General features: G+C 43.2%; 1 protein-coding gene across 10 annotated transcripts in view; it reads right to left on the bottom strand.

The window, feature by feature from the left end:
• HIBCH (3-hydroxyisobutyryl-CoA hydrolase) overlaps positions 1-27,132 on the bottom strand; it is a 78,218-nt gene that overhangs the window by 16,924 nt on the left and 34,162 nt on the right. For all 10 annotated transcript variants that reach the window (XM_078393497.1, XM_078393495.1, XM_078393491.1 and 7 more), the window contains exons 7-11: positions 17,437-17,515; positions 14,892-15,037; positions 13,491-13,577; positions 10,701-10,759; positions 9,415-9,496 (exon numbers count right to left, since the gene is read on the bottom strand). In XM_078393497.1, coding sequence (XP_078249623.1) covers positions 9,415-9,496; positions 10,701-10,759; positions 13,491-13,577; positions 14,892-15,037; positions 17,437-17,515 — 453 coding nt within the window. The remainder of the gene's footprint in view (positions 1-9,414; positions 9,497-10,700; positions 10,760-13,490; positions 13,578-14,891; positions 15,038-17,436; positions 17,516-27,132) is intronic.

The raw sequence follows: 27,132 nt of genomic DNA, 5'->3' as shown, positions 1-27,132 counted from the left end.
CTGACTGGAATAAATCCAATGAACGTTTTCACCCATTAAAGTGACAGCCATCATACTTTAACTGTCCTCATTTGACTCTGATGTGTGAATAGCTAAAAACACAGCATTTTTGAAAAGCAGTATTGCCTTCTGATTATTTCAAAGGATTCTAAAAGTTTTCCCACACCAACCTAACATTTTTTGATCCATTATTTTTCTTTTCTATAATACTTTAGCTCCTCTGGTGCCCTCAGGGACAGAACCCAGGTCGCTTCCTGAAAGGTGCACAGGGATCCTGCTGGATTACATACACAGGACTAGCACCAGACAGTTCCCATTCTTTGAGATGGTTCTGTGTTCATTTTACACCTTGCCATTTGAAGCAAACAACTAGAATGCACCTTGAAATAAGATTACAGACCTTCAGAAATGTGGCTAGTGTTTCTGACTAGTTTTAACTAGCAAGGCCTAATGAGCGAAGAAGCACTTCACCTCCATGGCATATCAGTAATGAAAATAATTAAAGCAAAGTTACATTTTGCATTAGGAAAAAGCCATGATTTTAAAAGCTAAATTTTGCATAGGAGGAGATAACAAGATCCCCCAACCCATGGACTTCCTGTCTTAGGAGTGGAGGAGCCTTCTATAAGAGGGAAATTCCCTCTCTTTAGGAGTGGAAAAGCAGAAAGCAGGCCTTCTGTAGTGACTAGTTATCTCTCCTCAGCATGGAGCAACAAAGGCTGAGAGCACAGAACTTGGACAGGAGAAATCTGAACAGAAGAGGATCTCTCAAGGAAATGGAACCAGGGTGGACTGGGGCCAAATGTTGCTCTGCCTGTACTCAGTAAAGAGATTCTTCAGAGGAAAGATGATTCCTTTCTCCCATGATATGAACGGAAAAACATGCTAGATGTGTAACATATGTATATAAGAAATGGCTAAATCTGAGGAGGTTGTCTGTAGACCCAGCAGCCCCAAGACCTCTGAAGAGGGCTGTGACTACCAGCAGCTTTGCCCACTGACCAGACGTCAATCTATTTTTAACTCATCAAATCTTTTCTATTCAGGAAATAACCACAACAGGCTGCGATTGTTCTTGTTATGTCTGGTGTTCAGAACAGGCAGTAACTCTCTCAGGAACTCCTCGGCTCGATGCGAAGAGAAGTAGCTGAAGTGAACGAAAGCAAGACGGTCTCCTTCAAGTTTTGGACTGCAACTCTGATTCATCCCTGTGCCAGCGGGGCTTCCAGGCCTTGTACCACAAAATATCTGGCAGGCAAGAGGTGGTCTCCTCCTGGCTGCAAAGCAGCCACAGAAACCAAGCAACAAGGGGCAGAGCTCTGTTTTACTATGTTCCCCAGACAAAGAAGAGCAGCCCGAGTTGTGCCTCAGTGACAAAACCGATCCTTCCAGCCTTTGCTTCAGTTCACTGGAGCTCCTGGGTGCACTTTCTCCCTTATTCCCTTTGTTACACTAAAAAGGGAAAGGAATAAGGAAAGCACAGAAAAACAGAAAGAGACAAAGAGCAATTAAGTGCATTAAGAGAAAGTAAGTTGGTATGGCCAGAGGAGTGACCTACACCAGTTTCCTAGCTCCCTGTGTAGAAACAGAGCGTTTCCTCTCTCAAATAAGGTAACCTACATTTTTTTTGCTTCCTGGCCTGAAGAAAGGGGGCTTTCTGGAATGTTTCTCTGCCGATCTCCAGAAAATATATATGTTTTTTTTTCTAAACTGAAAGAAGCAAACAGAGGTTTGAAATACTTTGTTCTATTACAATATGTACCACCGAGAGAGATACTTTACCAGCACATTAAGAATTGACAGATGGCAAAATGAACCTATAGCTGTTGTTTTCAACGGTAACAGTTAACTCCTAACCCACAGGGGCAAATGGCAGATTTTTCACCATAATCATTAACCTTTTTCCTCCCTGGCTTTTTATCACTCAGATCTCCAGCTCTCCCTCCCTCTCCCTCTCTCCAGATGCCAGCTGATAAAAGCAGTGACCCATTTTGCCTGGACCCTTACATCTGCTATCTCCCAGCTGCAGGGCACATCCTGGAAGCAGAAGCAAGAGAGTTTTATGCTTCTGGTTTTGTATAAATGAATCAACACCAGCTGGTTTAATAGCAAAGGCAAGAAAAGAAAAAAAGGCTGCTCTGAAAATAAAATTAAAACAACCCTTGTTAATAGCATCTACTTTCAAGCCCTCTTTAATAATCCAGACCCTTTATCGTTCTCTGGGAAAAAGGAAATTTCCTGTGATACTGTCTTTTCAACAGAGAATTTTGAAAAGTCATATATATTCCGCATCAATTTTATGATAATAATCTTAGAATAAATCTGCAGAGCTGGAAGTGACCCTATGGATCTTTGAATCCAGCCCCTGTCAAGGACCCATAGTGGGGAATCGAACTCCCAACCTCTGGCTCCACAAGCAGATACCTAAACCACTGAGCTATCTCCTCTCAGAGCTACTGACCAAAGGACACATGTCTGGATACATTCTGCATCTTATCTCCTGTTTGCTGTGGCAAGGGGTAACTTGAGTAAGCTGCAACTGTCTTTAAACTGGCCAGAGCAAATGCACTAGAGTTCAGAAGAAGAACAAGGCCTATGCATGACATGAGACAGAAGGACATGGCTATAACCTGGGAGCACTGCCCAAGAATGCATTGCATACGGAAGCCTGAAGGCTTTTAGAGAAAGCCACTTTATCATCAAATGTGAAGGTTTGGTTATGCTTGCCTTGGAAGGAGAGCTCAGCTGCCAAATTCACCACGGTAGAGAAGACTTTCATATTTATTTCCCCCTATGATCTCCAGAGCACCATATTTACTCCCCACTTCACCTGCCTACAGCAGAAAACAGATGGCATTCCACCACTGAAGATCCCTGGAGCAAAAAGAGTTCTTCAATAGTGGATTGGTGGTTTTTTCACATGCTCCAAGTTCTTTGCAAGGCTAAAGTCTCTGCAATTCTGCCTCCTGAAGCCTCTACTGACATTATTCCACTGGAGACAACAGGAACTATCTTTTGCCTTCCCAAGCCGGGCTTTCCACAGATGCACTTCCAAAACAGGCCCTATGCAAGCTGTAAAAAAGTGGTGGTCCCCTGAAACCTGGGGTAATGTGAAAGGCAGCACATCAGGATTGCTTTCAAAACTGCAAGGGGAATGACTTCCTCATTTCTGAGTCATCTAAACATGACCAGGAGAGCTCCCTCATCTCTGGTCCTACAAACTAAGCCAGAAAGTCTATTCTGATTTCAAACACAGTAGGTTTTATAACCATACTATACCCCAAGGGAAAGTGTCCCATGAGGCATTGAAAAATTTGAAAACTTCCTCTATTGGCAACCACTATAAGAAATCTCCAGAAGACAGAAGGGGCAGGGCTTCTAACAGGAGCCAAACAGAAGAAAAATGCAGAAAGGAGACAGAAGAATATCAATGGTACCCTGTTTTCCCAAAAAATAAGACCTAACCTGAAAATAAGCCCCAGTTAAGTAAAACCCTGCCCTCCACCATTGTGTAGCAACCAGAAGAAGATGACATGGCTGTAAAATAAAACATCCCCTGAAAATAAGCCCTAATGCGTTTTTCAGAGTAAAAATTAATATAAGACACTGCCTTATTTTCAGGAAAACACGGTAGTTGCATCCTCAAGGAGATAGTCACTGCAGCATTCTATTAACAAATACAATATGCTAGAGCAGAGTTCCCCAATCTTTTTACTAGCCCGGACCGACGGAGTCTCTGACGGAGGTGGAGCGGCCCTTCGTGCTTGCCCTCTCCAATGCACGCGCACAGTGGTTGGGATGCGTGCACGCCTATGGCACGCACGCATTCCCTCACCACTTAGCGCATGTGCAGGAGCGCCTGCCCGCCTGTGGCAGCGGCGGCGGAAGCCTGGGAGTCTTAATTTTAATTTTATCCGGCTCTTGCCCACCCCCTACCCCCCTTGCCGCTGCCACTGCCGGGAGGGGAGCCGCCAGAATACCTGGGCCATGCTCTCTCTCCCGGCTGTTCTCCAGCCACCCCCGTTGCCGCTGCTGTTGCCGGGAGGAGAGCCGCCAGAACACGCGGCCCCTGCCCTGCTTTTCGGCTCTTCCCCAGCCCTGTTGCCGCCACCAGGCCACGAAGGCAGACCTCCCGCCTTCCCCCACACGCACTCCCCTCCTCATAGCTGCTTTGCGCACACAGGGGCTTGCATGAAGGGGAGCACACTTGCATGAGGAAACACGCCACTGACACACACACGTGCAAAGTAGCTGTGGGGAGGGGGGCGGGAGGTCTGCCTTCGCGGCCTGGTCAGGCTCAAGCCACGGACCGGCAATGGGCCGCAGACCGGGGGTTGACGACCTCTGTGCTAGAGGAGGTGGCAGGCAGAGCTAGGAAATTGAACAGAAAATGGAGGAACTGGTCCACTAGTAAGAAATCAGGATCCTTACATGAAGGTCTCTCTCCAGTGAGATCAGCTTGCCCCCTGCTATATTTCTTATAAATAAAATGTCCCCCTTTTTGCAGGATGGGGTTGTATCCAGGCAAGAGGAAGAAACTGGCATTCAGAAGCTCAGCATACACCGAGCTTAACCCTTTTCAGAAAATTCTGTGTGCTAATAATTCTCCGGACAGAAGCATCCAAGCTCAATACACAGGGCTTGCCGGGAGAAGCTGCATTCACCACCTCCCGCCTCCCTGAGAAAAGAATCACTGGGATTAAGTGACAGATGAACAGCTGTGCTTTCAAGGGAGGGCTGGGACTGAAATTCCTCCAGATTAAGGGATCCTCTTAGAAACAGCAGCTTTACTAATCAACCATTCCTCCTGGTTCCAGTGTTTATTCATTGAAAGATGAATACTCGAAAACTCCACATACTAAGCTTGGATAAATCCCAGAGGGCTAGGCTGAAGCACCCGCTATCATTCATTCACAGGGAAGTAAATGCTTCAGTTAAGCAAATGGTGGTGGACAATACGAAAGCCTCCAAAAAGAAAAATCCTGTTTGGTAATGACGTGATGCTTGTCTGTATCCACAAATACTTCTCTGCACTTGAGTCAAAAACCCAACTTTAATTTTTTCCCCAACTCTTAAGATAGTTACTGTAGCATTTGTTCTTACTGCCAGACAAGCAATATCAAACCTGAATGGATAGTGAACAGAATGTATTACAGTGGATCCTTGACTTACAGACGGCTTGACTTACAGACTTTTTGAGTTACAGACTTCTCTGGCCGCAAAATTTAGGTTTGACTTGCAGACTGAGATTTGACTTACAGACCAGAAAAAAACCAAAATGGAACAAAAACGGCCTGTTATGGGATTAATCGGTTTTCAATGCACTGTAGGTCAATGGAGACTTGACTTACAGACTTTTTGACTTGAGAACCGCCTTCCAATACGGATTAAGTTCTCAAGTCAAGACCCCACTGTACAGGCTACTACTGAGCTTTATAAATCAAAACATCCAGGTACTGGAAACATGTATTCTACTTCATTTCACTGCCCCAGGGTAGCCACTTATACCCTGCATAGCACCTGAAAAACAGCATCTGACTATGCAACAGGGTGAATTTTGTCAAACTGGTTGCATACTGGATCGTAAAGCCAATTCTGGATGCCAGAGAGGCCCACCACGGAGCATGTGCCACACAGTATGTTTAGAAACAGCCACTATGGAGCAAACAATAGTTGACACTCCGTCTAAGATGGCTCTGGAATGGGGCAGTGCTAAATACATCTACTGATAAGAATGTCCAGTGAGTTCAGAGGAGTTTATTAAAGTTTTTAAATTCCAAATATTTACAGAATCCCTTACACATATACATGCCCAGAGCTTTGCCTGAGCCATAAGTGTTCAGCATTAAATGAGAACTCTTATTTTATAATAATTCCACAGAAGGTCAACGTCTTATTTGGTTTTTTAAACTAGTCGCCAATAAAATTAGTCACCAATAAAACACAGTCCAATAAAACTGTTTTAAAAAAGGAGTTACACATGACCTGTTCCAGCACTAAGATGCACATTCAAATATCAACAAATAGCATCCCACGTGGATGCTAATTTCTACAGATGTGTCAAGCACACAATTCCTGCCCCTGATCTAACCAGGGGAGACTAAATTGGCTTGAGCATGGCAGCAAGCCAGTTTAGCATGGGCTCTTCTTTAAAACCTGGGGATCCCAGAATCATGACCTGACTAAGTTGTAAAGTGCTGCTACAATGATTAAAATCCTGTCGATTAGCACAGCAAGTTGCAACAAGTAGACCCATTTGAATCAACAGAGCTTATGGAGGAGTTGATCCCCACTGACTCAATGGGCCTACTCCAGTTGTGACTTACTACGCTAAGCAACAGGATTTCAGCCAATATATGTACAAGGCTGTAGGTTTTTCTCGGTCATTTCACATTATTTGAACTGTTCACTATTTTAATCTTTTTAATTTCAAATGCATCTTTTTAGTTCATTCGTTTGAGACTTATTTTAATCACACAGCCATGCTGGAATTCTGAGAGATACGGCCCCCAAACAACAACAACTTTGCCAAATTCAGAGGAGCCCTCCTGGTTCCATCCCCGAACAAGAGACAGAACGGCTGCAGGGAATGTTCCTCTTCCTCCCGGCCAGAAAGCACGCACGGCTCTCAAGTGCCTCAGGACTGCAGCAGAAGTGAAGAAGACAACACTTGTCCCCCTCCACTGCCTGCTGGACTTATGTGGGCTGGAAATCTGTTTTGTCTTCCTCTACTGCAATCAGCTGCATATCCCCTTTGTCACCATTAAATCAAAAGGCAGGCAATACATTTTCAAAAGAGAGCAACAATAAGATATCAAATCACCCTTAGGAAAGTCTAGCTTCCTTGTTTTTTTAATGTGCATTTGCAATGTGAAACTACTGAAGCCACAGGACAGAAGAATGAAAATAAGCGGGGAGCTGAGACAAATTAAAAACTGCCTAATTGATGCTTGAATACAAGCTGTGGTACACGGAGAGAACATTACTGTTGGGAGCAGGTATGGGGACAAAGAAGTACTGTATTTAGCTGTTCAATCTTCAGCCTTGTCACTCATCAAAACTATGTCTAACTAAGCTCCTCCTCTTCAGTCAGCCAAGGCCCTGAACAAAGTCTGTCTTTATAATAGCTAAGGTGAGACATGGTTGGAAAATATCAGTCCCTTTGGTTTCTAACACATTGTCTCAATCCAGCAGTGCTTTCACACCTGCTGCAGTCAAGCTGTGTGATTCAGGATAAACAGCAATTCCACACCTCTTAAGACTTCACACTCTAGATGTTCCCAAATATTACCACCTGAACCAGACAAACATCTTCCGTTATAACAAATTTTAAGATTGATATTTTGAATATACTGTATTTGTCAATAAAACAACATTTATACAAATGATCATCTTTAAGAAATTATATGCCTCCCCCCCCCCCAATTATGAAGGGCCAGCTAACTCTAAACAGATCTAACTCATATTTGTGCTCAGGCTCTGGTGGAAAACCACCAAGGTAGGATTAAGTAAATACTTCAAGTATGTCTGATTCTGAAAATACAAATAATTCAACATTTCCAAAATGAGGGACAGAGGACCGTCTTTGGTCTTTTAGAAGTTTTGGACCTCAGTTGCCATAAGACTCAGCCCCCTTGCCCTGGATCCACACCTTAACATGGGATTTGAGTGTGTCAAAGAAGCCAAGAGGCTAGACTCCATTATGAGTCTAGAGACTCCTATCAGTCACACAAGGTGGAATGGTCACAGCTGACATGCCAGACTAAGACACATCAAACTTCTTCAGGAATGAAAAGAATCATAGATCCAGTTGTGGTGATATCAGAGAAGTTCTTGAATGGCAAGAGAAAGGAGACACTGGCAAAGGATCTTTCCACAGAGAACAGCAGTGGCTCTGAAGCCAAGTCTTGTCAGTACTGAGCAGGAGACAATAATGGTAGACCTCTTTTAAATATTTATATACTGAAAATCCTACAATGAGACAATCCTACAATGAAACAAGAGATAGTGCTCAAGAAGAGATGCCCAAGTCAGAAAGTATTGCTGGAAAAAAAGAAAAGGATAAGTACAAACAATGCTATTGCTAATCATGCAACTAGATTAAAGCTGAAAGGATGTCTAGCTGCTGACATACACAGAGGCAAAGGAAAGTCTGATGCTGCATGACATTGGAACATGGAATATAATCAGTAAGAAAAAGGTAAGTTTGAAATAATAAAACATGAAATAGAATATTTCAACATAGTAATACTTGGTGTAAACAAACTAAAAGTAGACTGGAATAGGACATTTTCAATTACAAAACATTTCCTTCTGGAAATGACAAACTCAAATGAAACTCCTTGACTAAGAATGAGATATGATATGGCATATGCAATGTAAAGTCTGACTGAATGCAAATCCTTATGACAGTAACAATAATTCAAGTCTATATCCAACTGCAAATGCTAAAGAAGAACAAACTGAAAGCTTTTAGGCAAGTGTCCAGGAAGAGATTGATGACACAACAAAACAGGACATGCTGGCAATCATGGGTGACATGAATACAAAAGCAGGAAACAATGAATAACCAATCATTGTTGGAGAATTTGGCCTAGGATTTAGAAGCAAAGCAGGAGATTAACTCACAGAACTGTGTGCACACATGGACAAAAAGAACTATTATAATAATCACTGCAGGGAAATAGAAGAGAATAAAAAAGGAAAATAAGAGAAGGAAAAGCAGTAGTAAAAGATTAGTAAAAGAGTAGTAAAAGACCTCATATAAAATGTTTTGACTCAGTAAGGGGAGCCACAACCTTTAGTTTGTAAGGCTTGAGTGGGACTGCTAATGATAAGATTTTCCGGTGGTCCTTAATTCATATTGTAGTCACCATACATCAGCAGTGACTTGATGACATACAGCAACAATCTCTGGCCAGCATGGCCAATGGATAAAGGATTATGGAAGCGGAAATCTGAACAGGGGCTCGACACACTTGTCTTAACCAGTTATTTTCAATTAAAGAGCATGTCTTAAGTTTGATTTTATTTACAGGGTCTTTCTGTCAAAGCTGATTGAAAACGTAACCACTGCAACCTTAGCAACTCTAAAGAAGTATCCAGGTGATTCTCAGGATTCTCAGCAAGAAGGGACAACAGACCTATAAATATTTGTAAATGACCAAAGCAAAAATATCCCAGTTGGCCACTTCCCCAAAGTCCTTTTGACACCACATTACCCGTGAAGGGCCTGAGGGATCACTGTACATCAAGCAGGTTACCATTAGCAACTTATAATGGGGAAAACAGCCACAGACACAAAAAATTATCACTCAGTCACCTTTTAGGTAGCATGGTGAGCTGGAAATAACACGTAGGATGGTTTGAGATATGCACCCCTAGAACAGTATTCAAAACATAATACAACGTCACCTCTAGTTGCTTAAGTGCAAAAGGAGAGCCATCCTTGCTCAATTTTTGAATGATTTCTTCCATGCTGTTTGCTGAAAAGAGACTGGAAACAGAAAAGATACCACACATCACTCAAGAGGAGACATATTTATCAGGGAAAAATGACACTGAAGAAAAAAGAAAATATTGCATTGGGAATAATTTTAATGCTGCCAGACATGGATATTAAATGCATACCCTCAGGTAATATGTGTACATATTGCCCTTAAATTAACTACACCAGGCAAAAAATGAAAGCTTTGACTATCAGTAATTTTCAAATTTGAACGATTATTTACAGGGATTAGCCTATAATCCTTAATACCTGTATCAAAAATTAGTGACATGGTAAAAGTAGTAATCATGTTTTTTTCCCTCACAGGCATAAACATTTTTACACATCAGTAATCATTTAGGCAAATAAAAGTAACTTAAATGCCATATCATTTCTTTTCTACCTATTAATTATTGAAAGGATTGTTGGGTCTTCAGGAGAGACCTATTTAACAAATCACTATGATTTTTTTAAAAAAAATCTAAAAATTATGTCTTCACAAAGTTTCTCCTATTAACGAGTACAGTAGAGAAAATGTGATACAATTTACCACCTAGACATGATTGCAGCAGGCCCATGCCCTTTACAGAGGATCATTCTGAAGACAGTGAGATGTCATTTGACTTCTTATGGCCAACGTAAGGCCACCCCATATTTTCCAGGTGGACATTAATGAAGTCTGACCTAACCATCCTCAACCTTCTTTTCCCTTCAGAAACCCCACAGGTTGGGATTCCCACCCATCCCCACCTTTCACATTTTGATGCCCAAAGAAGGCTTGATGTAACCCTACATAAAATGGGGTGGGCAGATATACCACTTAATGTGTGTGGGCAGGGAAGATGTTCTCTCCCTTGCTGCGCTGTCTCTAACCTCAGGGCCTCTTTCCAAGCTCCCCTCCAGTATTGGGAGTCCAACTGTGGGGAGAAAAGGTCTCAAAGAACAGACTGCAGAGGGGAAGCACCCTGTCTGAAGAACAGGCCCATTCCCCAGGTGGTGACAAAACCTGTGTTGATGGCCATGCGTTGGTTGCCTGTCATGTGCAATTTGGCCCTTGGGCAGCCACAATTGTTCAGACATCACCGAGTCACCAAAAGCAGGTCTGGCAGGTAAATATGTTCATAAGCATCTTAAAAACATGACAGATAATTTTATACAGGACTTCCCCACAACCAGTCTCTGATGTCAAGCATGACCACTTATGAACAAGTACCTGTTAATTTTATCCATGTGTTCACCAAGAATGAACTCTTTTTCTTGATCAAGTTTGCACTAGGAAAAAAAAAGGGGGGGGGACAATACATCATTAATCTCCCAGTCACTATCCCAACAGTCAAAAACAAAAAGAGAAAAGGCAACAGACTATGGAATGATTAATTTCAACACTTGTAATTCTTTCTCTAATCTTCCATCAACATGGGCCTCATAGCCATCTCCCCTCCACATCTTTGATCACCTTTGAACTGCTTAGGCTTTCCCCATGCAATAGCATCAAGCTTGCAGGGGCTTCAAGAGCCCCCCCCCCATGTTCTAAACTAGTTTTCTAAAACAATTCAGGGCATTCTTTGAAATGCAGGGCTGCATGCATCGCACTCTGACTTCCACTTACACAAATCCCTCCCACCTTTCCTCCCTCCCTCCCTCCCTCCTTCCTTCCTTCCTTCCTTCCTTCCTTCCGTTTCCTATATGCCCCTTCAAATCTGTTCCAGAGGGTAAACTAATTCTTGATATGGGGTGGGGGAGACACTAGGGGCTGTGTTGAGGAGACGGCAAGTATCTTCCACCAGCAGCTGACACAATTGGATTTCACCCACACACTTCTAATACCTTTTTGATTTAATTACAATGAAATATATAGCTCTTTGTGTTTCTTTGCACATATTTGAGGAAGGTAAAAAGCCCATTTACTGTTATACAAATGAAATGCAGGACAAACAAGCAGGGCAGCCAGGTGGCCCCAGTAAATGGGTGTGGTTGGTGAGCTGAGGTTGCAAATTAGACAGGCATGTCTCTCAATTAATCCTTTGGCTAGGAGTGGAAAAATATTTGTAGGTTTCACATCTCCTCACAGAAACATCCACACGGCACTGTCTGAATGGGATGCAATGGAATGAAGCATACATTGCCTCAGAAATCCGTACATTTTGGAAGGCTGTGACGTAGTGCAGCCAAGAAAAAAAGGCACACAGACTCATGCATATGTTCAGCAAATACTCTTGGAGGGGAAAAAAACTTAATTCAGTGGGGACAATGGGTAAGAATACATTAAAAAGCATACTTCAAGGAAAATGTGTACCAATCTACACATAAATTTTCATCCAAAAAGATATATTCGCAACCCAGCCCATAACTGGGGCGGGATCAGAATGCCTGGGGATTTCAAGGACTGATGTTCACATCCCTTCCCTCAGATGGGAGACCCTTGGGAGCTCTAAATAACAGAAGAACAAGTAGTAGTAACCATGGGGCTCCTGTCCCTTTAAGGATCTGTGGGCTAAGCAACTTTGGCAGCGGTAGCTTGTCATATCAGGGATGTTAACAGAAGGCCACACCTGTTTGTGATAAAAGCTGCACCTGTTGAAATTCCTTCTGTCTATTAAAGGTTCAGCAGCTAGACCCTCCTTGCATCTAGCTAGCCAATGAATGAATCTTCCTGACGATCTGCAATAATGCAGAGTGCTCTGGGAACTATATTTATACACATTTCGATTGGAAGGAATGTCAATTAGGTGTCGAGTATTGACTTATTTCCTGCCCGCTGAGAGGCCGTGCCTTGTGTGAACCTTTTGAATTCTCTCGTGACAAATGCCTTGAACATCCTGGCGCTGCAGGGGTCAAGGTTAAGCTACTGGCATGTGTTTTGGTTGCAACAGCATCAGCTGGAAACCAGAAACAAATGGCCATCATTTGTATTCTGGCAGCTTCTCCTGCACAGCTTCCATTCCATTAACTCTCAGCTTGCATGTACATCACCTCACTCCTTATCTGCCTTTTCCTGAAAATTTACTGCTGTAGCTGTAAATTAATTCCATTAATATTTTGTTGACTGCTTATCAGAGGAGCTTGGTAAGGAAATGATATTATCCTTTTGGATAAGATGTAAGAAGGATGCACATTTTATGAGTCTAATTTCTGCTGGCATACAAGGATTCAAAGCAACACATAATTGAGATTTAGTCACTATGTCATTTCATATGAAGGAAATATCCTGTGAAACTAAAACAGTTGTATTGATGTCAACAGATTTATTCCCATGTGAGTGTTGTTAGGGCTGCAGCTTTATACATTTTTAATGGATAGTAAGAAAAGCAAAACATTCAGTTATGTGCACCATGTAGGAATAATACTAATAATATTTGTCCCAATATTCGTTAGTTTAAAATTATACTGGAAAGGGCATTTAACTAATTAAGCAGAAGAGCATCTCACAGTTTTAATTTAGGTACCAAGAATGCTGATAAAAAACCACTGGTACTTTTCAGGATAAACCAAAGCTTGCAATGTTGTACAAATAAAGCATTCTATTACCCATCAAATCTTCTACAGTTCATGAGCCTCCTTAAAATATCAAAATATTTTGACATTTTTAAAATAAGTATTTATATTTATAGCACTGCAATCTGCAAGAAAGCTGTTTATTTATCAATAAAAAAAGGATAAGAAAGAACACTCCATGTTCTCAGATTTGCAATCTAAAAAGAAATCACACACATACAAAGGAGATATGGAGAGAATGGTTGAAAAGAAAAAACCCACATGCATGTATTTCTAATGTTATAAATATTTGCATTTGTTGGTTTAGAATTTTCTAACCTATCTAAACTCTGGATTACATCTCCTTCAATCCACTTTTAATAATCAATATTCTATTAGAAATAAGTATTATCTGTAGATTTTTTTAAAAAAATTGGAAAGTACTGTATCTTAAATGTAAATTAGCAGTGTGTGATTTATAAGAGCGCTCCATTCCAGCACCAGCTATTATAGCTAGCTGCCTACATACCTTCTTATGATATGAGTCCAAGATGCCTGCAACATTTTCCCTTGAGGGCGATTTCAATTCCAACAAATCTTTTTCTACAGCAGCCATCTACAAATAAAAAGCATCCAAAGTGCTGTAAAAACAACTGTTGAATACATTACTCAAGTTGCTAGAATTTCAACTCTTAACATGGAACGCCAACATTCAGCTCTCGAAAAATTTACTGGGCGAAGGGAGCAATATCATAAACTATCAAAGGTTACAATCTGCTTCCCTTCCTTCCCTTCAGAGAGTTCCACTTCTGTGAGCAAAATTGAACAGGCCCTTCTTGGCATGGCCAAAAGCTGAGTCAAAGGATCATGGCAGTGTTACAAGAGAACCCCAGAAATTTTGGCCTCCCATTCTTGGCTCTGTATATAAGCATTGCACGTTTTTCAACTTGGGATTCAACACGGGAGCTGAAAGCTTGTACCATGAATGTAATGTAAGGACAGAATTGCCCAAAATGTCTGTGTTGTCCTTATTTTTGTACACTGTGTTTTATAAAGGGAGAAGAACAGCTGTATGACATAACAGGTTATTTATCACCTTCTCCCAACCTGACAGAAATAAGAACAAAAGACTTTGCACCTGAGAAAGAGACATACACAGAGAGAGAAGTTTTAACAAGGCCATGCGATCCTAAGGCCCCGGTCTGATATGAAATAAAGACATTCTGACTTTTACCGGCTTGGATCCTATGTAAACCTCCACAAATGGAAAAGGCCATCCAATTATTGGAGCTTAGTCTGATAAAAAGTGGAGGACCACCACTGTTGTAAAAAAAAGGAGAAACCCTTTTCCTCACTCAACTCCACCCCAACAGTCCCCCAGCGCTGCACTGCTCCAGAAGAGACACCAAAACAGGTTTTTAGAGACATGAAGGACCGCAGGAGTGAAAGGAAGCGACTGAACGCCATCCCCTCACCTTCTCTTGGTGTAAATGTCCTATAAGCAGAATTATATTCAGAGAAGTATGAATAGGATCCCTGCCACCAAAGTTGATAAAACTCAAGCAGGATCACAGCCACTGAAATCAAGAGTCTTAGACAGGGGAAGAGAACTAAAGGCTGTTTTAGATGCTGCTGAACTACAACTCCCACCATGCCTCCTTGTTGGCTGAGGCTGTTGGGAATCAGAGTCTAGTGATATCTAATCAGCTGTATTTTTTTTTTTTTAGCCTGGTCTTCATCTTACTTAATTTTGTATTGAATGGTGGCTTGGAAATTTACTTTCAGTACCAGAGGATTAATATGGAGAGTCGTTTTCCGTATCAAAAACCAAGCAGTAGTGAATGCCTGAGAAGACCCCAACATCCTAGAACCAGGCTCCTGTAATCTACCAGATATACAGCACAGACCATTAACTGCTAGACAGGCTTACCTTCTCTGCTTCTATAAAGTGAGTTGCAACTCCTGCTTTGTGTACATCTCTACCTTTCAACCGAAAACCCGTCAGGGCAAGAAAATATCCCAGCTTCCCTGAAAGTCTTGGCAAGAAATAGCCTCCCCCAACATCAGGAAAAAGACCTACAATTAAAGGGGAAAAACAATGTAATATCATGACAACTGTGAAATAATGAACAAACATTACAAACCTGGTGATTCCTAGGGTTCAGACGTCTTGTTGTCATCTAGTGTTCCCATCCTATCTCTAAGCCTTCTGTGTGGCCCTTCATGCCCCAGATTGAGCTCATCTTCCACCCAGAAATGACACACCACCAACGTTCCCTCTAATTTTCCACCAACTCTGAGCAGAAACCATGCTCCGTGGGCACAAAGTTCGACCAGCCATGACCAGAACCAAATGTATGGCAATACTAACTGTGGGTGCACGGCACTAATGCAGCGCTGTGCAACCAGCATCTGAGAAGGAACATTGCACAATGCTAACAATCACTGGGTTTGCTTATTAACTCTGATGATGTTCTACCCTGTGGTTTTTCACAGCCACAAAATTAGATTCTGAAATAAAAGGTATAATTGATTTCTACTTTTACTCATTTTAAAGGGGTTGCTCACAAAAGTGGACACGGGTGACATAAAATGCAAATAAACTGTAAGATGCTTCCCTCCAGTTTTCACTTTCATGCTGCTGTACAAACTGCACATGGTCAAGTCTACAAAATTATTTTCAAAAGTGATGTGTGGTATAGGCAAGTATGTGCACGGTGGGTTTTGCTATTTTTGCTGTTTTTGGAAAATAATTCTCAGAAAATAAAACATCAACCTGTATGTCAGCAGTTGATTCCTGGAAGAAGGGCAAAACTAGGCAACACTCAATGGGATTCTGGATCAGAACCGTGGTATGGGTGATAGAAGGGCTTTACTCTTCGTCCTCTGCTGCCATCCCAATCCAAGTCAGACTCCCTGAATGGGATATTTGCCTTGGAAGAAAAACTCCCATGAGCATCAACGCAATGTTTCCCTATGATCCAAACAACAGCTCCGGGGCCAGAGACTGCACAGAGGTGCATATAGAAGTCCTTTCCCCTGACTAAGGTCCCAACATCAATTGGACGCGGAGGGACGTGGTGGCGCTGTGGGCTAAACCGCAGAAGCCTGTGCTGCAGGGTCAGAAGACCAATCAGTCGTAAGATCGAATCCACGCGACGGAGTGAGCGCCTGTCGCTTGTCCCAGCTCCCGCCAACCTAGCGGTTCGAAAGCATGCAAAATGCGAGTAGATAAATAGGTACCATCTCGGTGGGAAGGTAAACAGCGTTCCGTGTCTAAATCACACTGGCCATGTGACCACAGAAAGATTGTCTTCGGACAAACGCTGGCTCTATGGCTTGAAGAGCGGGATGAGCGCCGCCCCCTAGAGTCGGACACGACTGGACAAAAATTGTCAAGGGGAACCTTTACCTTTACCTTTATCAATTGGACGCACACAGTGCAGCTGCTGTTTGCCTTCACCTATGTGCCAATTGCTGAGATGGCAACTCATCTTAATTTGGCCCTTAGCAACAGAATAACTGGATTTCCGGAAAGCACTGAAGCTTCCTCCAGAAAGGAGTGGATCCACTGCAGCGGATCATCCCATTCATTCTCTTCCCTGGATTTGTTCCATCAGAGTTTGTGGCAAGATGCCCAAGCACTGGCAGAGATCATGGAGTTACAACTTCAGAAATATTTTAATGCCCAAACAGTATGTTTTACCAGCATTAGCATTCCCAAACATTTTCCCTGTGGGCCAGAGTGGGCAGTTCTGTTTTTAACTTCTGTTAAAAACAGAGTGGTCTAGCCGCCTAGAGTGGTCTTAACACGACCAGATAGGTGGGATATAAATAAAATAAATAAATAAAAATAAATTAGCCACCCAAAGTAGTGCTTAGGCACTAGATGGGTAGGGTACAAATGTAATGAATAAAAAATGAAATACAGTGGTACCTCGCAAGAGGATTACCCCACATAACGATGAATCTGCATGACAATGAGGTTTTGCAACCGCCATTGCGCTTCGCAAAACAGTGTTTCCTGTGGGGGAATTTCGCTGGACAACATTTCGGTCTGAGAACAATTCTAACAGCTGATTGGCGGCTCCGCAAAATGGCTCCCTAGGGTGTTTTTGGGACCAATGCTTCTCAAGAAAGCGATTTAAAATGGCTTCCCTATGGCGATCTTCGCACAACGATGACTACAGCTGATCGGCGGCTCCACAAAATGGCTTCCCTAGGGTGTTTTCGGACCGATGCTTCTCAAGACAGCGATTTAAAAGGGCTTGCCTACGGGCGATTTTCGCTGGATTATGACTATTTTCCCCATTGGAACGCATTAAATGGGTTTCAATGCATTCCAATGGGGAAACGCTTTTCGCAAGACGATGATTTCGCTAAACAGCGATTTCAATGGAACGCATTATCATCGTCTTGCGGGGCACCACTGTAAATAATACAGAGCAAAAGAAAATGCAGTGTTCAGTCTTTACCTATTGCTGTTTCTGGCATTGCAAAAACAGTCTTCTCCGTAGCAACTCTGAATTGACCATGAACAGATAAACCAACACCCTATAAGAGAAAAGGAAAGCAGCAGCTGTTAGGAAAGTTTGCAATATCCATATAGAAGGTTTTACCTGGTCACCACCTTGACAGTTCTAGACTAATTTGTTTATTTAAAATATTTTGACCCCACTTTTCTCCTTGAAAAGCACCCAAAGCAGCTTACAACACTGAAAGGTAATATTTAAAGTTGGAAACAATGTGTTTACACCATCATTAAAAGACAATATTTAAAGCTAAGAACAATATATATGAAGAGGCAGCTTACATCATTAAAAGGCAATATGACAGAAGTATACAAATATCAAAAAGAAAACAAATGCCACTCTGAGAAATGGAAAAGACAAAAATGAAAAACACAAGCTGTACTACAAATCCAGTCAAAGCAATAATGCATAAAAGTCCATCTAAAAACCACACACAGGTAGCTGGTTACTGAGGGAAGGCTTGACTGAAGAGAAAGGCCTTTGCCTGCTTGTGAAAAGACAGCAAAGATGGGGCCAGCCTAGTCTCCTGTGGGAGGGAGTTCCACAGCCTGGGAGCAGCGAGAGAGAAGGCACTCTCCCATGTCCCCTTCAAATGGACCTGTGAAAGTGGTGGGATCGAGAGAAAGGCCTCTCCTGATTATCTTAACACCTCAGCCATAATGGGGCACATGGTCTTGCAAAAAGCTTGGACCCAGGCCATTTAGGGCTTTAAAGGTGAAACCCAGCATTTTGAATTGTACCTGAAAATGGATCGGCAGCCAATGAATGTGCTGTAATGGGGCGTTATGTGATCCCTGTAAGCAGCCCCAGTGAGCAATCTGGCTGCTGCATTTTTGGACCTGCTGAAGTTTCCTGAGCCTCTCCATCGGCAGCCCCACATAGAGCACATTACATCCTAACCTCTATAGCAAGCTATTTCTATTTCCACGCCAGCAGCTCTGACTGAGGTTCTTCAAACTCAACAACAACATTTTGCCTTTTGTGCAGTTGGAGCTCTTGCTGTGGAAACGGCAAAGAAACAGCCCGCTTGTGACCTCCCCAAAGCCGTGTCTCTTCATGCTTGCTCTGAAAGACAACAACAACCCTACTTTCTAGGTTTATTTTACTAAATCCCACCACCAGAGATGAAGGAGGCCACAAGGCAGATGCTAGCACATACAGTACTATCTGTGGAATGAGCTAGACTTTGGCAATATCACTAAACCTGGAAAGCAGATCGTTGCTCAGGTGAGACCTAGGGAAGAAGAGCGAGAAAGGGAGGGTAGGAGTGGGATAAAGGAACATAACCCTGACCTTGACCACCAACACAAATACTAGCATAGGAAAGCAACTAGGGAGGGAAATACAGAGATAAAACTGGAAGGCAGAAAAGGGTTCAACAAGGCTCATCCATTGACCCTCCTTCAAAATCATGCCTCTGCCCACCAAAGCCTTTGGTGCTTCTCCGGTGTTTTGCGCTAATCTAGAAACCTACACATTGGCTACTAAATACTTACTATTGTCTCATGGTTACAAAACAGACCAAAAGGGAAATTGATGTAATACCAAAGCAACAGAGATTATATATTCTCTAGAAGGTAGCGCACATGTCTCATAAACGAAGCCAGAATTATCTATCTGAAACACAATCAGGCCCGTCCACAGAAACACACCATGCAAAGCAAGAATGCCAGTATAGTTAAGAGAAAAAAGTGAATCATCAGGCCAACTGGCAAACTCAGTGGAATAACTACCTACATGTGCCTGTGTTGTTTTTAATAACTGAAAATCTAATAACTGTTCCCATGGGTGCCCTTTCCCTGCCTTCTTGACAAAAACCTGGGAAAAGATTAAGGTTTTCCAGGCAGTTTACCTTCTTCTCTGTTGGCTGAAACTCTAATAACTGGGCAGTGAGGTGAGGGAGGCTACCTACCTTCCAGTTTTTGTAATGTCCTTCAGATAAACATTAAGGATTTATATGTCCCAAAAATTATACTGGGTTTCATCAGCAACTGTGTGATGTTTCTAACAGAGTCCAGGACAACAGCCCACACCCCTCAGTCCCTAAGGAACTCCTCACGCAGCCAGGACTGTAAGAGAAAAGGGTGACCTCACTCCACCTCCCTAACAGTACAGCGTGGCTGGCTGTGTTGTGTTGACAGTTACTGAGGGGGATGAGAGCCAAAAGAGACATCCCAGCCCAATGAGCCCGACTCCCACCCTTTGTGTTTGGTCCCCCTGCCCTCCTGTCACGTTCAAGATAGCAATGAGTGCCAGCAGCCATAGCCCCACTCAGATGCTCCTCCTCCCTCCTTTTTATCACTTTCTCCAAAGAGAAATAGTGGACATGGAGAGGAAGTCCCCAGACATGGACGGACCCTACATGCAAGCACAGGGGTCTCTGCAGACCTACCACTCTCTACAAGAAAAACGAGAAATGACAGAGAGGGGAAACAGCTAAGGCACACCCTCCTCACATTGCTAGAAATATGCAGGTAAGCAGTGGCGGAACACTGCTCACCTGGAGTCAGGTAACCAAACAGATTCCCTCTCCCCTCCCCTCTTCTGCAGTCTTCCACGAGTCCTCAAATGTTGCTCCAGGTAATCTGGAGAGTCTCCATGCCAGATCGGGAAGGCATGCAATTGCTCGTCTTGAGCCAATGGACTTGATGCTGGATGGCTCTTCCTTGTGTTCAGCCAATGGGCTTCTCAAGGAACACTCTTAAGAACTTAGCCGCGGGAGTGGCATCGCCTCCCCTTGGCCCCTCGGAGCACCCTCACCTCCAGCAGGCTGCCAGAGCTGTGCAATTACTGACCTTCAAAACACAATAAAAAGGCTAATTAATTCACTTAGGCTGCTCCCTAGCAGTGCATCTCCATGGGGAAACCAGATTATTTCAGGACATCAGTTCCCTCCGCTTCAAAGCTGTTGAATTAATGAATCCTTTAGCAGGCAACCGACTCTTAAACATGGATGTTATGGAAACATAAAAAAGGACACCTATGATTGTTTAAAAAGGGCAAGTCAGGTACAGACGAAAACTGCCTCTTAAAAAAAAAACCCAACCCTATATATTTAATAATTGGGAACAAGGAATAAGTGACACAACATAAAGGACTATCATATCTTTGATGGAAGTGAAAAATATTTAAGAAGAGAGAGAAATCTCCCTGTGACATGAGGAACACTGAAGCAATCATGATGTTAATGTCATACGTATGATTTAGGAGCAAAGGAGAAGCTAACTTGCTCTGAATTAGACTGGTCCATCTAGCCCGGCACTGCAATCTCTGACTGGCAGTGGCTCTCCAGAGTTTCAGGTGGGATTCCTTCTTGATCCTACCTAGAGATCCCTGATCTCCCATTCAAGTATTAACTACGCTCAGCCCTCTTCCAAGATAAATATACCTGCTTCTTGTCAGCATGAGGTTGCCTGCAGTTCTGCTATGAAATAGTAGTAGTAATAGTGGTAACAGCAGCAGCAATACAAAAACATGCACATGCAAAAACATTATGACAGATTATGAATCATAGATTATTAATTGATTATAGAGTAAAAATTATCTGATCAGCTCTGAAACCTTTAATCTGATAGCTGATCTCTCCTTTGTCTACCTTTCAACAGCTGATGCAAGCACCTCTTTCAACTCAGCAGTCAAACAAAAAGAAGTATGTGCTGTGTACTGGATAGCTGCTTGTGAAAGATGCAGACAAACAGGCCCTTCATTGACACTCAGTACAAATTCTGCCGTTAACAATCAGCAGCAGCAATACGCGAGGAGAAAAAAATATGTCTCAAATTACTGCACTCAGACAGCAAGAGATGACTGAGAATAGTCATTTTCACAGGCTTTTGTAAATGTCAGAGGTAACCCATAGGAGACAATGAGTCACACTGCAACGGTAAGGTGCCGAGGAATTACAGATTTATGGGCTTAGACTAACCCAGTATATCTATGAAAATAGTCACGGAGCAACACCAAGCACACCATGCTCTAATCACCCAAAGGTCAATCACTCAATGTGCACTCTTTTTTATATATCTGATAAATTATAGGGAAGGAACAAAGTTCAACGGTAGAGGAAATTGCTTTGCATAGAGAATGTCCAAGGTCCAATCTCTGATTTCACCTTTCAAAAGGGCCCCACGTCGAGGGCCTGGCGAATGTGCCAGACCCATTTCGTGCTGCAAAACACAGCCAAACACAGTGACATCTGGAATGCCACCAAAGCCCCATATCAAAATGGGGGATATAAATGTGATTTTAAAAACTCCAGTTGTTTACCGAGCAGGTCTGCAGTGCTGGGAGTGATCTCTGCCCATGCGTGCTCAGTAGACCGATCATCTAGCTTTGCTTAGTGCCAGGTTATATATTCCACAAGCACACTGGGGTGGGGTGGGGAATAACAGAAACAGCCTTTACACAGAGGTAACTGTTCAGTTTCTAAAGGCTGACCAAAGGATCAACATGGATCCCAGATGATGATGATGATCTTATTTTCTTCTTACAACAACCCTGCCTGTGAACTAAGTTAGGATGTGGGGATGTGACTGGCCTAAGATGACAGAAAGCATGAACCTGCCTCTTCCTTAAGTTAGTCTGACTCTAACCATGGACTCACACTGGCTTCCAAATGGCTACTGTAAGGCCCAGAAATGTTGGTCCTTCTCTCATCACACATCCTGCCTTCTCACACAAATATCAGACCTTAATGGCCCAGGACCCCAAACTTCCAACATCAGGCTCAACAGTACTGATGTCACATAAAATGATGCTTTCTTTTTCTTTTGAACTTCCCATACTGATTGCTAATTTACCCCCACATGCCTCCATGTAACATTCAAACAGATGGCTGCCACCTAATAATGTGTGCCTTCCTCCCCTTTCCTTTGCCCACCAAAAGTGATTTTAGCACAATGGGGCAATAATGGCAATTGGAAGGTGAGAGAATAGACTCTCTTTTTTGAGAGAGAGTTTTTGTCCAAACACAGTACATCTTGTAAGCATTTGGCTTACAGCATTTAAGTAGTTTGGTTTTCTTTATGTATTTTATTCTATCATTTTTAATAATTCTGCCACTTCCAAAGAAGCAAAATAACTTAAGTACTGGAGGCATTAAGTGGCAGTTATTAAAAGGCATTTCTGCCAGTCTTAAAATCCTCATGGATTTGAGCATTTCTCTGGTAGCCAAAGGTGACCATGATTTCCATGCAGGCGAGCAAGCAGATTGAGAGGCAGCGGAAGGAGAGATTGCTCTGTTCCTCTCTGCGAGCCCGCTCGCTTCGTCTGCTATCTATGGGGAAAAATACATTTCTTTTTCTACAGCCAGGAAAGGCGTGCACTGGGGGAGGGAGGCATCACTTTGGTAGTCACTTGGTAGAAATCATTTTGAAAGCCTGCTAAAAGGCCAATAGCGTTTGTTTCCCACTGACTGAGAAGGAGAGAACTTTGCCTTAGGAGGATATGAACTTCCATAATTGAATTAAAAGGCTGTCTCAGCCTCTCCACATTGCAACGTAATCAACATCATTCATTGGATCAAATAAGCAACTGCTCATGTTCATGAATCAATGTGTTAACTCCACTTAGGGTGGATTAAGCCGGGCATTCTATGCATTCTCTATCAGGAGCGGCTATTACAGCCAGAAATTAGCTGCAACACTAACTGCACTCTTTGTCTCTTGGACACTGTTCAGGGAGCTCAGCAGACAAACCAATATGCTAGACAGGAAATGCACTGCAACATCAAAGATGCAGTGCTTTTCCTTCTTGATTTAGCACAGCATCCGGTGTCCTCAGCACAGTGTTAAATAGTACCCAGGTCAATTTCACACATATGCTAGTAGGAAATAGAAGACTGAACATGCAGTTTTCAAAACAAATACAGTACTCAAGAAAACACCACTGGACATGCATCTATTTGGATCTAACACACGTGGCCTCATCTACAAGCAGCTTATCCAGTTTGGGGTAACAGCTATCTTTGGCCTGATGAAAAAGCTTAGAAATAGATATTACAAAGAATAATTCAATGTCCCCTACCTCCTTTAGGTGGTAAAGAGTTATAACAGCATATAAGAGGCTGTGAAGTTAATCTAAAAATGAACCATAAGTATCAGTCCAGTTGCCGGTTTAAATAAGCCTATTAAATATAGATTTGAAGCTGGATTTTTTCAACAAGCCATGATTACCAAACTGTACATTCTGTCCCTCAAAACAAGCCATGTTTATTTGAAAAAGGTAGCCAATGCTTCCAGTCTTGCACAGCCATACTAGCAGTGGATTGAGAAGAGCACAAGTTCAATATTTGTGCAAGTAAAGGTAAAGGTTCCCCTTGACATTTAGTCCAGTCGTGTCCGACTCTAGGGCGCGGTGCTCATCCCTGTCTCCAAGCCATAGAGCCGGCGTATGTCCGAAGATAGTTTCTGTGGTCACGTGGCCAACGCAACTAGACATGGAACTCTGTTACCTTCCCACTATGGTGATACCTATTTATCTACTCACATTTATCACATTATCAAAACTTTGTAAGCTGTGACATTAGATCACTGGTTCTTAACCTTGGGTTACTCAGGAGTTTTGGACTGCAACTCCCAGAAGCCTTCACCACCAGCTGTGCTGGCTGGGGTTTCTGGGAGTTGCAATTCAAAAACATCCGAATAACAAAGGTTAAGAACCACTGCATTAGATGTAGAGATTTGAATCTAAAATGCAATAGCAAAACTTGTTCTTTGAATGTGACTATTTTTCTCATTACTGAACACTGAAACTGGTAGGAATTTGTGGAAAGCTCTGCCTCTTTTCCATCGCAATCCTCTAAACCTCACCTGCATTTTCTTCCTCTATTTGTTTTGTACTTTCTTCTTCCCATAACAAAGTCCATGCATGTATTTCCTAATGTGCACATTACTTTGCACATTTACCCAACGTATGCACTTATTTACACACATATTCTCCACTGACAACCACAATGATGTTTTTTTCCCAACTGCATTTTACCCATTAACTTTTTAAAATGTGCACACAGTTTAGGATATACTTAATTCTTTGAGAGCACCACCTATACCTTACTAATGTGCTAATTCCAGTGGCAAAAGCACTTTTCTTCAAGACATAAGAAAACTCTGCTTTTGTTGAGATGGTTAAACAAGCCCAAATTATTTCTCAACCTTAATCATCAGTGCAGGGATCAGTCACGCCAATCAACCAGTTTGCCCACAAAATACAGTAGTTTAGAGCTACATGTACAATACATCACATAACAATCAAATAGCTGCATGGGTGTTTAGGATGTTTCTAAACCCCTGTACAATGTGCTGTCTAAATGAGCTAAGTTCTGCATACCTCAGAAACTCTCCGGTCCCTCTTATAGCTTGAGATTAACTGAAGAGGTCCTAGAATTAATTGTTTAAACATACATACAAGCAATGTAGCAAACAAAGGCAGAAAAAGTCTTTAACATTCTCTTCAGAGCCTACATGTCTAGGAAAACCACAATCAATACGAGCAACTTGAGTACAGATGCTGTAATAAGATGCTCTTCAACCCAAGGAACAAAAAGCACATCTTTTGTTTGTAAATCTTAGTAATGAATCATATGTTTCAAGTAAGACGTTGCCTATAGGGCAACCTGCAAAACTATCTATGGGTACAGTACACCAAAAAGACACAGCTTGTCAGATAGATACTAGTCATTATTTCTGGTGTCATGAAACAGGAATAAAATTTCCCAGGAGATATCAATACTGGGAGTGCCACAGCTCAATGGCACAAACCCTGCTCTGCATGTAGAAGCTCCCAGGTTCAATTTCTTGTATCTGCAGGTCAGGAGAGGATACAGCATGAAAACCTGGAGAGTTGCTGCTGATCAGTGTTGACAACAGTGATGAACCAGTAGCCTGAATCAGTGCAAGGCAGATTTATTCTTAATATCCCAAGGTTCCAATTCTCATGTGTTTCAACAACAGCGGACGCCGTTTAATCCCTTCAGCACTGCCTGGAAGCCGCACTGGAACGGATGCAGGAGAATGGACTGAGGTGGAACCCGGGCAAGATGGAGGTCCTGAGGGTGTGTGACCCCGATGTCAGTGGTTTAGGGAACTCCCTCTCTTTTGAGGGAGTGACTCTCACCACAAAGACTGAGGTTCGCAGCTTGGGGGTCCATCTGGATCCAGCGCTTACGATGGAAACCCAGGTGGCATCAGTGGTCTGCTCTGCCTATTTCCATCTCAGGCAGACTGCCCAGCTCCGTACCTATCTTGATGTTGGGGCCCTCACCACTCTGGTCCATGCGCTTGAGATTAGACTACTGCAATGTGCTCTATGTGGGGCTGCCTTTGAGATTGATGTGGAAGCTTCAAATGGTGCAGAACACGGCAGCCAGACTTCTCACCAGGGTGAGAAAATATCAGCATATTTCCCCCACTCCAACTGCCTTGCATTGGCTGCCCATTCATTTCCGTATTGATTTTGAGGTGTTAATGATGACATATGAAGTCCTAAACAGTTCAGGACCTCAATATCTAGCGGAAGGCCTCCTTCCACCTAGAGCTACCCAAATCGTTCACTCTAGCCAGAACAGGTGGCTGAGGGGCTTAACACTGAGGAAGGCCCGGAGAGAAAGAACAAGAAACGGGGCCTTCTCAACAGTGGCCCCTCGGCTGTGGAACAGTCTGCCATCAGAGATCTGACTGGCTCCATCGCTGGGTGTTTTTAACAGCCAACTTAGGCCTAAAGCCTCCCTCCTGTCATCACCTAATGCCTTTGCCATTTTGAATTATATTGTCATTGTTGTTTTTTATTTTATTATATTGCTTTTACTTTTATGTCTTATTGTTAGCCGCCCAGAGCAGACTTTGGTCTTGATGGGTGGGGTATAAATCCAATCAATCAATCAATCAATCAATCAAAGCACAGAATTAAGCTCCAATCACACATCTAGACAAACTGGGAAATCTTCCAAAAACTATCATTTGCTGTTTTGTCTAAATCAGAAAAGTATAGCTCACAGGTGTCAAAAGCAAGGCCCGCGGGCCAAATCCGGCCCCCCAGACCTCGACTGATGGCCCGCGGAGCCGCCGCCAGCCTTGCAGCCTCCCCCCCTTTTTTTTCCAATGAATTTACTCCGTGCCTGCACGGAGTAAATTCATTGAAAAAATGGCTCAAATTAACAAGGCTACGTCCTCCTTCCGATTGGCTGTGGCGCTGTCACTCCTTTCCTCTCCCTCCGCCCCCCGCTCCCCCTCCCTCCCTCCCTCCCTCCCGTGCCTGTTCCTCGCTCGCTCTCGGCCTGAGGCGAGAGCCGTTCCCAAGGCCGCGCGAGGAGGGGGCTCCGCGCCGCCTCTGTCGCCCCGAGGGGAAGGGAAGGGAAGGGGAGCGGTGGGAGTTCCTGGCCGGGCTCCGAGGCGGAGGGAGGAGATGCTGGGGGGACGCGGGAGGCAGCGGCCAGCGCGGCCCTGAGGAGAGGGAGAGAAGAGGGAACGCGGAGCGATGCGCCGGCCCGGTTGGGTAACGTCGGAGGCGGCCGTTCGACCCAGCCGCGGAGAGAAGAGAGGGAGGGCTGGCTGGTTGCTCGCTTCCCTTCCCTTCCCTTCCCTTCCCTGACGTTCCGTTCTCTCTCTTGCTCGATTGGAATGCCTGAGGATTTGAAAGGACCGA

The sequence above is a fragment of the Pogona vitticeps genome, chromosome 1 (assembly GCF_051106095.1).
Source record: "Pogona vitticeps strain Pit_001003342236 chromosome 1, PviZW2.1, whole genome shotgun sequence".
Classification (NCBI taxonomy): Eukaryota; Metazoa; Chordata; class Lepidosauria; order Squamata; family Agamidae; genus Pogona; species Pogona vitticeps.
The sequence above is the reverse complement of the archived record's forward strand: the minus strand, read 5'-3'. Positions and strand labels throughout refer to the sequence as shown.